At 40.0% G+C, this 12,269-nt stretch overlaps 1 protein-coding gene across 3 annotated transcripts in view; it reads right to left on the bottom strand.

The window, feature by feature from the left end:
- Window positions 1-12,269, bottom strand: part of Rprd2 (regulation of nuclear pre-mRNA domain containing 2) — an 89,155-nt gene that overhangs the window by 53,910 nt on the left and 22,976 nt on the right. For all 3 annotated transcript variants that reach the window (XM_008843755.2, XM_008843756.2, XM_008843757.3), the window contains exon 2: window positions 5,074-5,203. In XM_008843755.2, the coding sequence (XP_008841977.1) occupies window positions 5,074-5,203 (130 nt within the window). The remainder of the gene's footprint in view (window positions 1-5,073; window positions 5,204-12,269) is intronic.

Genomic DNA, 12,269 nt, shown 5'->3' with positions numbered 1-12,269 from the left:
ATTAATCAACTGTAAACCTAAAAATTTACAGCCAATTTTGAAAGAGATGCATCTTAGCTCTGGAAATTGTTATGGAATATGTCAATGCTGTTGTAAAATGCTTCTTCTAAGTATGTAAATAAGTAATTAAAAAAAATTATTACAGTTTTAAGTTATTTTGTGCAGGTAAATGTACGTGGTAACAAGTATACCAGGTCACGTGTGTAAAAGTCAGAGGATAAGTTCTGGGAGTTAGGTCTTTCCCTTTCACCAATATGGGTCCTGAGGACTGAACTCAGGTCTTCAGGGCTGGTAGCAAGCACCTTCACCTGCTGGGTTATCTTGCCAGCCCTCAATAATACCATTTTATATTCTCATTGAAAGTGCAGAAGAGTTCCAATTCTCCTAAATCCTTTACTTTTTCATTTTCTGGCAAGTTTTTCTTTTTTTTTATAAAAAATTATTGTGTGTGCATGATTGGGTAAAGACATGCATGCCATGGTGTGTGTGTGTGGAGGGCAGAAAACTTTGTGGAGTTGGTTCTCACCTTTCTTTCCTTCTACCATGTAGGTCTCAGGGATTGAACTCAGGTTGGCAGGCTTACTCAGCAAGTGCCTTTATCTACTGAGCCATCTCACTGATCCATTTCCTAGGTTCATATCCCATGACAGTGTGCGATCCCACAGTCTTCTGTATACTAGGTAAGCACTATGCCACTGAGTCACACTCCTAACCTTTTATTTTATATACAGGGTTTCACTATGTAGCCCAGAATTCATGGTACACCTTCTTCTTCAGTCTCTTCAGTGCTAGAGTTACAGGTGTGCACCACCGCACATAGCTGTTAGTTTTTTTTAGCATAGTTGTTCAAGTAGCTGAAAATTTTACTGCTTATTTTTTGATACAGAATTCACTATGTAGTTTCCTGAACACCTATATTATAGGCATGTACCACCATACTAGCGCTGTTTTTAAAATTATTCTCATGGGCTGGAGAGATGGCTCAGCAGTTAAGAACACTAACTGTTCTTGCAGAAGACCCGGGTTCAAATCCCAGCACCCACATGGCAGCTAACAAGTGTCCATAACTCAATGACCTCTTCTGTCCTCCACAGGCACCGCATGACATGGGTGCACTTACACACATGCAGGCAATACATGCATACACATAAAATAAAAATAAACAAAGTTAAAAAAAATTATTTTCATGGGATGGGGCTGGAAAAGATGGATCAGAGGTTAAGAACACTGGTTGTTCTTGTAGAAGACCTGGGTTCAAATCCAAGCACCCACATAGCAGCTAACAACTGTCCAAAACTCCAGTTCCAGGGGATTTGACGGCTTCTTCTGTCCTCCGTGGGCATTCACGTCATAGGTGTACTTATCTACATGCAAGCAATACACTCATACACAAAAAATAAAAATAAATAAAAATTTTTTAAAAATTACTTTCATGGGCTGGAGCGATGGCTATGGGTAAAGTGCTTGTGCAATCATGAGAATCTGAGTTTAGACCTCAGTACCCACATAAAAGCTGAAAGCCACAGTGCACATCTGTAATCCCACCATTGGGAGTCAGAGGTAAACATGGAGATAGGTAGATCCTGGGGTGCTCAATGACTAGCCAGTCTAGGTGAAATGAGCTCCAAGTTCAATGAGAGAACCAGTCTCAAAAAATAAGTGGAGGATCGGAGAGGTTGGAGAAATGGCTCAGTGGTTAGGAGCACTGGCTGTCTTGCAGAGGATCCAGGTTCAATTCCCAGCGCCCAAATGGTAGCCAACAACTGTCCATATAACTCCAGTTTCAGGGGATCTGACGTCCTTGTCTGACCTCTGCAGGAATCGCACAGTATGGGTACACTTACACACATGTAGGCAAAACACCCACACACATAAAATAAAAATAAATAAAATAAATAAGGTGGATAGCCATAGAAGAACACAGTGGATGTCTATCTCTGTCCTCCAGAGGTACATGCATAGTGAGCAGGGAACACCTGCCTATGCAAACATGTGAATATACATGTGTACACACATACATATACACAAACACCACATACATACAGATAAAAAAGAAGTCAAAAGTTCTCTCCTGTTGAGGCTGCAATTTGATAATTAGGCCTCTCATTCTAATCTTTTTTCTTCCATTTTTCCAAATCCTATTTCTCTTGATGTATTCTAATTTCCTCAAAATTATTTTAGTTTTTTAGTTGGTTAGTTAGCTTTGTTTTTTGAGACAGGGTCTTCCTCTAGCCCCAGCTGGCCTGGAACTCAGAGATCAGCCTGCCTTTGACTCCTGAGTGATGGGATTAAAGGCGCATGTCACCATGCCCAGCTATTTTCTTTCTTTCCAAAATTCCTACTCATTCTTTATAAATTTGTCCAAATATCTTACCCATCATTCATTTTGCTATCATATTTAATCTCTGACATTTAAGGTTTTTATTTTTCTATGTGCACACATGTCTGTGTGGAGGTGTATATATGAGTATTTGGGTGCCAGAGGCCAGAAGACGGCATTGGTTCCCCTAGAGCTGGAGCTCTACGCAGTTGTGAGTTACCTGAAGTGTGTGCTGGGAATCAAACTCAGGTTCTCTGCAAGAGCAGTACAAATTCTTAACTGCTAGGCCAACTTTCCAGCTCTTTAACATTTTTTTTTTTTTTTGCCTCTACCTCCCAAGTGCTGGGACTAAAGGTATGTGCCACCACAGCTGGCTCCCCCTTTAACATTTCTTATATAGCTATTTTATATTTTGTCTGATAATTCCAATATGATTCTCATAGTGGTCTGTTTTCCTATGGAACTCACTAGGTAGACCAGTCTGGCCTTGAACCCAGAGATTCACCCGCCTCTGCCTCCTGAGTGCTGGTACTAAAAGCATGTGCTACCTACCACACCCAGCCGAGTGTTTGGAGATCTTTGATTGTGAATAAGTTTGTTTCATTTTAATCTACAGGATCCCCTGTGGGGTAAACAAAAAATGTGTTCCTCTAGAGAAAACCTTTTGTAGAAGCCAGCATGTAAAAATAACACAAGACCACATTAGGGACTCAGGATATAGCTCTGGGGTAGAGTGCTTGTCTAACATGTGGGACATCTTAGGTTCTCTCTCTCTCTCTCTCTCTCTCTCTCTCTCTCTCTCTCACACACACACACACACACACACACACACACACACACACACCCCACACACACAAAGAGAGAGATCACACACACACACACACACACACACACACACACACACCCCACACACAAAGAGAGAGAGAGAGAGAGAAAAAAAAGAAAAGGTGGATTCTCAGAATCAGTCAGGCCTAGTTATGTACACCTATAATCCCAGAACTTGGAGGGTGGGGGCAGGAAGATGAATTGTTCAAAACCATTTTGGTTGCATACTCACTAAGTAGTAGCTGGCTGAATGACATGAGTTTATCAATCTTTGTGTGTCTGAGTGTGTCTGGACGCCAGAGAACAGCCTCAGGTATGGTTCCTCAGGTGCTGTGTATGGTTGAGACAGGGTCTGTCATTTGCATGGATTTCCAGGAATCCACCATTCTCTGCTACCCCTGTACTGGGATTACAAGCATGTGCACAATACCTAGCATTGTTTTCTATGTGGGTTTTGAGAACAGAATTCATTTTACCAGCTGAGCTATTTCTCCAGCCTGAGTCCATTATTTTAAAAATATATTTTTCTTATTTTTATGTGTATATATGTGTATGTATATGTGTGTTATTTGTGTGTGTGTGTGTGTGTGTGTATGTGTGTGTGTGTGTCCATGCATATGCAAGCAGGTGCCTGCAGAAGCCAAAGGCATTGGATTCTCTGGAGCTAGAGTTGTGGGCCACCAACACGAGTGCTAGGAACTGAACTCAGGTTCTCTGAAAAATAGTACTTGCTCTTAACGATTGAGCCATCTTTCCAGTCCTGATTTCATCATTTTATTTTAATTAATTAATTATTGGGGGGGCTGGTATTTTTGAAACAGGGTCTCCCCATAGCCTTAGCTGGCTTGGAACTCTCTATGCAAACCAGGCGGGCTTCAAACTCACAGAGATCCACCTGTCTCTGCCTCGCAAGCACTGGGATTAAAGGCATGTACTACCAAGCCTGGCCTCTGATTTCATTATTTAAAAAAAAAATATTTGTTGGGGCTGGAGAGATGGCTCAGCAGTTAAGAACACTGACTGTTCCTGAAGAAGACCTGGGTTTGAATCTCAGCACCCACATGGCAGCTAACAACTGTCCGTTAACCCAGTTTCAGGGGATCTGACAGCCTCTTCTGTCTTCTGCGGGCACTGCATGACACGGGTGCACTTACCTACATGCAGGCAATACACACATACACATAAAATAAAATAAATAAATAAATTTTTTCTCTGCAAGAGCAGCCAGTGTGCTTAACCTCTGAGCCATCTCTCCAGCCCCCTAATTTTTATTTTTTAATTTTTAAACTTATTTTTACTCATGTGTGTATGTATGTGTGTCTATGTGAGTCTCTGTCATGCCATGTGTGGGTTTCTGAAGAGGCCACACAAGGGCACTGGATTTCTTGGAGCTAGAGGTAAAGTTACAGGCAGTTGGAAACTGAACACTGGTTCTCTGGAAGAGCAAGAAAGGCTCTTAACCACTGAGTCATGTCTCCAACCCCAGGAATAAATAGTTTGGGTTTTTTTGTTGTTGTTTACGTAAAGGCAGGGTCTTATTATGTATCTATTCTTCACTGGCCTGGAACTCACTATGTAGAACAGCCTGGCCTCCAACTCACAGAAATATGCCGGCTATGCTTTCCATGTGCTGGGATTAAAATCGTGCATTACCACATCTCGAAAGAAATTGTTTTTTAAAGGAAAATGTAGCTTCTACTCTCAGAAGTAGAGCTCTTGCCTACTATACACAATTTCCTAGGTTTAACTCCCAATACCAAAAGAAAAATAAAACAAAAGCTAGAAAGAAAAACTGTGTGCATTAGCAGGAAAGTCATAACAAACATTTTGGTCAAAGAATCTTTCTTGCACAATATGCATATTATTCACGCTCTTGTTAGGGATTAAAACAAAGAGGGAGAAACAAAAAAATTTAAGAATGTACTTACTTCACCAGAGCAGCTGCTTCAGGAAGTACATCTGCAAACGATTCACGGAATATGATTGCATTTTTCCTCTTACAATTCTGTATGACATCATTGGCCAGGTAAAAGAGATTCAAACGGTGGGGATATGTAGCTAGAGATGAGAAAATGAATAAAGAACAATGAATTATTTTACACTTAGTTCAACATATTCCCAATATATTGTTTTCAAACAGTTCTTGTTGGTTCATGGATGTAACAGGATAGGCTAATTACGTGGCTGAAAGGATGAATAAGCAAATTAATGGGTCAATTTAATAAATGTACTAAAAACCTTAACTACACTTCAGGTTAAATTTCTATTTAAGGTACTCTTCAAGTAAATTAATTTGTAAATCTTTGGCACTAAAAAAACAAAAAGACCCATTAGCTTTACAGAAGCTAAAATAAAACTGTTCTTCTAAGCATGCAGGAAGATAAAAAAATTGAGTTGAATAAACTCAGCTTGTTGCAAAACTACCAAGGTTAGTAGAAAAAGCACCGCATTAGAATACAATTGTGTACATGATGCTTAATAGCATATTATACATGGATCCTTCTGATCAACCAACCAATTCAGATACTACTCAGATACATCTAAGTCTATTTACTGGCTGAGGCTATTTCTATTACCATGTGAGTGCTTTGAGAATAAACTGACTCCACGTATACACCTAGGTTCAGCTTTAAAAAGGCTCATGGTCATTTATTATTTAGAATCTTGAGTCAATCCACCTAAGGTTAACTGTTATGTTAGGCAATTCCAATGTCCATATAGGGATGATCCATGTTTTTATAGTTCCTTGAGGTCTTTGGTCTCAAATTCAGTAACCTCAAGAACTCCTCACTCTTTCTCTGACCATACTCTCCTGCTCCCATTATACTGGCCCTACAATTTCATCAGATGTCTGTTCTTTATTTTCTCTAACTCCTCAGTCTCTTCTAGTATTCAGCTCTATTAAGCCAATAGAGTATTTGATATATTTTAAACTGCTCTTTTATCAAATCCTCATTCTCTTTTCCCTCTCTGCCTAGTTTAGCTTTCTATCACATGCACCAAACAAAATCACAAATTTGGATTCACCTACCTGAATGCTTTTTTTTTAAGATAGGGTCTTATCATAGCCCAAACTGGCCTCAAATTCCTGATCCTTCTATCACCACCTCCTGAGTGCTGAAATTGCAAGCATGTGTCCCACCATACATAGCTGCACCTTTATTTCTGCTGCTAGGTTCTACTAAAGAAAAAGTATACCAAGAAGAGGATGGACACCACATGAACTAGTTTCCTTCCTCCACTGGGCCCCTAATGTTAACAATCCCTCCATATGTCCTTAGTCAGAATCTTCTCCCATTTGATCTAAGTATTTAAAATGTATACCACTTAGGAAGCTCTCTGTATTACCACATCTCTTTCATTCTTAGGACATAAGCTTATATGCTATTTTATAGGGAAATCAGAAACCATTAAATGAGAATCATGTTCTCTCAAGGTATGTGCAATTATCTCTACCCCCATTTCCCAGAAGAGTTCCAACACCCTAAAAGAAAGGAAAAACTAAATAAATCTGAACAAAACAAAAACAAATGAACAACCAAAAATCACCAACCAACAATACCAAAAAACCCTAGCTAGGTATGGTAGTATATGCCTGCAACCCCAGTACTTGGAGTGAAGGCAGGAAGATTAGTTCAGGGTTATCCTAAGTGATACAGAGCAAGTTTGAGGTTATCCTGGGTTACATGAGACCCTGTCTCAAAAACAACAGTAAGACCCCTAAAATGTTAATAACTGGAGAATTTGGGTGTAGACAGGAAGTCTTTGTAATATTCTACAGTATTTTTTAAAAGATGCATTTATTTTTATGTGAGTGAGTGTTCTGGTGCATGCATATATGTGTATTACATGGGTGTCTGGTGCCCATGGAGGCCAGAAGAGGGAGTTAAATCCTCTAGAATTGGTGTTACAGACAGTTGTGAGGAGCTGCCATGTACGTGCTGGGAACTGAAACTGGGTCCTCTGAAAGAGCAGCCAGTGAGCTTTACAGCTGATCCAGCTCTCCAGCCCTTCTTATAATATTTTAAAAAATATTTTATTTATTATTTTTATTTTTTATGTGTATGAGTGTATTGCCTGCAAAGTTTAAAATTTAAACTGGGTGTAATGGCTCATGCCTATAATCCTAGCACTTGGGAGGAAAATGCAAGAAGACTGCCTAGATAGAGACCCTGCTTCATATAAATTTAAAATTTAAAAACAAGAAATAAAGACCAGGTGTGTAGCACTACACACCTTTAATCCTAGCATTTGGGAAACTGAGTTAAGAAGATCAAGGAATTCTAATAAATAAAAAAAATTTTTTTAAAAGGGGGGTGGCTGGAGAGATGGGTTCAGAGGTTAAGAATGCTGGCTGGTCTTGAAGAGGACCCGGGTTTGATTCCCAGCACCCACATGGGAGTTAACAACTGTCCCTAACTGCAGCTCCAGAGGATCCAATGCCCTCTTCTGATCTCTGTAGGCACTGCATGACATGGGTGCACTTACATGCATGCAGGCAATACACTCAAACACATAAAAATAATGAATGTTTCTTAAAAAGATCAAGGAATTCAGGGTCATCCTTGACTACAGAGAGGAGAACAGGGGCCAGTTTGAGCTACAAGACCTTGCCACAAAGAAAGTTTGAAAAAAAAAAATTGGGGGCTGGAGAATTGGCTTAGACATTAAGAACACTGTGGGGCTGGTGAGATGGCTCAGCAGGTAAGAACACTGGTTGTTCTTGCAGAAGATCCAGGTTCGAATCCTAGCACCCATGTGGCAGATAATAACTGTCCATAATTCCAGTTCCAGGGGATCCGATAGCCTCTCTGTCCTCTGAGGGCATTGCACGACACGGGTGCACTTACCAACATGCAGGCAATACATGCGTACACATAAAATAAAATAAATGAAATATTAAAAAAAAAAAAAAAAAAAAACACTAATTGTTCTTGCAGAAGATCCGGGTTTGAATCCCAGCACCTGCATGGCAGTTAACTGGCCATGATTCTAGTTCAATGGATCTGACAGCCTCTTCTGTCCTCCACGGGTATTGCATGACATGGGTGCACTTACATGCAGGCAATGCACACATATACATAAAATAATAAAAATTTTTAAAAACTTCATCTATTGCTACTTCCTCCACTGCTTTCTGGATGGAGTCACTATACTTTGAGTTATTATAGTGGTATCCAAAGTGGTCAACCTGCTTTTCTGTTTTATTTTGGTTGAAAGGGCTGTTATACAGGTGCAGGCTAAGTCTGAACTCAAAATTCTACTGTCTCAGTATCCCAAATGCTGGGATTACCAGGTGTACACCACAGCTAGCTGTCTTTCTGCTTCTATTTTTGCGTCACTTCAGTCTAATCACAATTTAGAAGAGTGATCCTTTAAAAATATGACGCAGGGAGGCTAGAGGGATGGCTCAGAAGTTAAGAACACTGGTTGTTCTTACAGAAGACCCGGGTTTGAATCCTAGCACCCACATGGCAGCTAACAACTGTCCGTAACTCGCACTTACCTACATGCAGGCAATACACACATACACATAAAAAAAGAAAAAAAAATGTTACAAGGGGCTGGAGAGATGGCTCAGCAGTTAAGAAACTGGTTGTTCTTGCAGAAAACCCGGGTTGGAATCCCAGCACCCACATGGCAGCTAACAACTGTCCATAACTCCAGTTTCAGGGGATCCAACGGCCTCTTCTGTCCTCCACGGGCATTGTACGGCACGTGTACGCTTACCTACATGCAGGCAATACACGCATACACATAAAATAAAAATAATTTTTAAAAAAAGAACCAGATTATATTACTCCACTGCTAAATCTCTCCTTAGTTGTAGCAAAGCCCCAGCTCCTTAACACAGTCTATGTATGTTAAAGAATGTAGTGCTCTTGCATTATCTCTCTGATTTAATTTCCTCATCATCACTTGTTGCATTACAGACACACTGGCTACCTTGCTGTCCCCGAGAGCTGACAACATATCGGCACATTCTGCACTTCAGGGTTTTAAGTATGCTGCCCCCCTCTGCCTGTAAGATTCTTTCCTGTATTTCTTATGGGTCACTCTCTCATAGCCTTTAAATCTTTAACCAAATGTTAATTTTTCTGTACTGTCCTAATCACCTCATTTAAAATTACATTGGGGCTGGAGAGATGGCTCAGCAGTTAAGAGCACTGACTGCTCCTTCAGGACCTGGGCTCGATTCCCAGCACCCACATGGCGGCTATGCACCATCCTTTAACTCCAGTTCCAGGGGAATCCGAAGCCCTCTTCTGACCTCTGCAGCAATGCACAACACGGGTGCACTCACACACATGCGGGCAATACACTCGTACACATAAAATAAAAATAATACGAGTGTATTGCCCGCATGTGTGTGAGTGCACCTGTGTCATACCCACGGGAAGTTAGAAAAAGGCATCAGATTCCCCTGGAACTGGAGTTATGGACAGTTGTTAGCTGCCATGTAGGTGCTGGGAATCAAACTCTGGTCCCTCTGTAAGAGCAGTCAATGCTCTTACCTGTTGAGCCATCTCTCCAGCCCCTCAGTTCATATTTCTTAAATGAACAAATTAGGAAAAATGAGAAGAAAAAGGAAAGGAAAAAAAAAATGAGTAGCCTTTTACTTAGCTTGGTTAGTAATCCTCTAAGGCTTCTGTATGACTGTGTAGGTTAGGAAGGGCCTACCCCCTGTCTAAGGTACAGAAAGGCTATAAGGGCTGTAGCAGAAATCAAACTAGACACAAAGTCAGGGTTGCCACAGAAGTAATGCCTCAACACTCTAGAAGCTAAGCACTCAAGTTTTTGTAATTTTTTTTTTAATTACTAGGGAGGAGTGGAAAGGGGTTAATAGGAAAATGAAGATTACTCATTATGTTTATTTGCTTGAGACTGAGTCTCATGTAGTCTAAACTGGCCTTGAATTCACTATGTAGCCAGAGGAAGACCCTGAACTGATTCTCCTGCCTCTCCACTAGTACTGGGACTACAAGTGGCGGCACCACGTCCAGTTTTAGGAGATGCTGGGGATCATACCCAGGGCTTTGTAAAGCACCATAAGCAAGCATTCCTCCAAATGAGCTACATCCCCAGTCCCAGCATTACTGATTTAAGAGTATTATCAAAATAAAACTGTTAACCAGGAGTCAGAAAGATTGGGTAATTTTTAACTTGAGTTAAAATTTGTATCTATCCATCAAAAATGTTCAAGGGCAAAGGCTTATATATCTAAAAATCTGGGGCCATAGGGAAAAACTGGTAAAGAAATGGAGAAAACACTATCTTTACATACGTGATGGGAGATAAAACAACCCAGAAGTTAGATTCTTCCTAAATTTGCTCTGTTTCAAGAATTAAAACATTTAAATATTTAATTATTGAATGATTCACCCTCTGAAATTATAGATTATCAATAATATTATACATTCTCATATTTCTGTTTAAAATTGTTTACAAAAATATCATAAATACTGTAATTAGCAAAGTTTGAAATTTTTAAGTCTAATCTGCAATCTCATCATCATACGTAACAAGTATAGCACTTGTCCATAGTAAATTTATTTCAATATACACTGAAGGAAGGATAATATCTAAATTAAAATTCAAAGTCATGCTGGGCATGGTGGCATATGCCTTTAATTCCAGCACTTGGGAGGCAGAGGCAGGTGGATCTCTGTGAGTTCCAGGACAGCCTGGTTTACATAGTGAGTTCCAGGACAGCTGGGGCTACTGGGAGACCCTGTCTCAAAAAGACCAAAAAAATAAAATAAAAACTTGAGATGGCTAGGAATGCCTATAACTCATCCCAGCATTACAGGGTAGAGATAGGTGGGTCCCAGGAGCTTGCAGGCCTAACAGCCTAGGGGGAAAGCTTCGGGTTCAGTAATAGATTCTGTCTCAATAGAATAAAACAGTGTGACAGAGCAGGCTACCAGATGCCTTCTTCACACACGTACATGGGTGTAAATATGTGCATGCCCACACACATGAAAAACGGAAGGACACCAGTCCACCAAGATCCACTCAAGAGGATGTGTTATGCAGCAGGTGTAGTTCTAGGGTGGAACACATACAGGTGTGAGGTATGAGAACTTGGAGTCAATCTCCACCATGGGGGTGAGGAACAGCTGTGAACACCATTATATACAATGATCTACCAAATCTAATCCAAATGTTCTCATTCATTCTAAAAAGAAAACCATTCAGTGTTATAAATCTGTAGTAGCCAAAGGAAAAGTAGAATCTAAACATCTCAACAGGGAGTTGACTTACTAAATCCACAAAATTAATGTGACCATTATCAAACAGAAAGATCTTCAAAAAAACAGAAAAATGCTAAATAAACAAAATATAAAAGGTATGTCTTCATTCTCTGTATTTTCTACATCTCAAAATCCAAGGTATGCCCCTGGTAGAAAATCACCTACATCTTCTTTTGGTTTAAAATTCATACAGAGACAGGCGTGGTGGCACACACCTGTAGTCCCAGCACTTGGGAGGCAGAGGCAGGTGGATCTCTGTGAGTTCAAGGTCAGCCTGGTCTACATAGTGAGTTCCAGGACAGCTGGGGCTACAGGGAGACCCTGCTTCAAAAAGACCAAAAAAAAAAAAAAAAAAAAAAAAAAATCATACAACTCTTCCGTTTAATGTCCTGGACCATTCTACACATTAGCATTTTCTTAGCTAGAATAAATTCTTTTAAAATGTAAATTTTTTTCCCTATTTCTATAGTGCAAAACACAAACTAAAGCCTTTCAATATGTATTTGTTGAATGACTGCCCATCAGCCTTAGTCTAACTTAGGAGGGGCGGGGCAGAGTGGGGAAGCACATTTCCCCTTTTTTAAATTCAATGAAGACTATTAGCATGACATAAATGAAGAGAGACAATGTGGCAGATATAAGTGAAAAATAATTTCTAAAATGTTTCCACTGTGATTTAAAATATGTTGATTCTTTTACACATACCTTGGTAACTGCATTCCTAGTCTACCCCACTCTCTATACTGCAGATTTCTTTTAATATGTTAGGAACAGGGCTGACTACAAAGAATAAAAGAAGTACCTTGTACGAAATTGTATTACTAAACTTTATTTTTTATCTTATGTGTATGAGTGTTATGCCTGCATGT

Source organism: Nannospalax galili, unplaced genomic scaffold (genome assembly GCF_000622305.1).
Source record: "Nannospalax galili isolate Female #2095 unplaced genomic scaffold, S.galili_v1.0 scaffold22, whole genome shotgun sequence".
Classification (NCBI taxonomy): domain Eukaryota; kingdom Metazoa; phylum Chordata; class Mammalia; order Rodentia; family Spalacidae; genus Nannospalax; species Nannospalax galili.
This window is presented reverse-complemented; position numbering and strand designations above follow the sequence as displayed.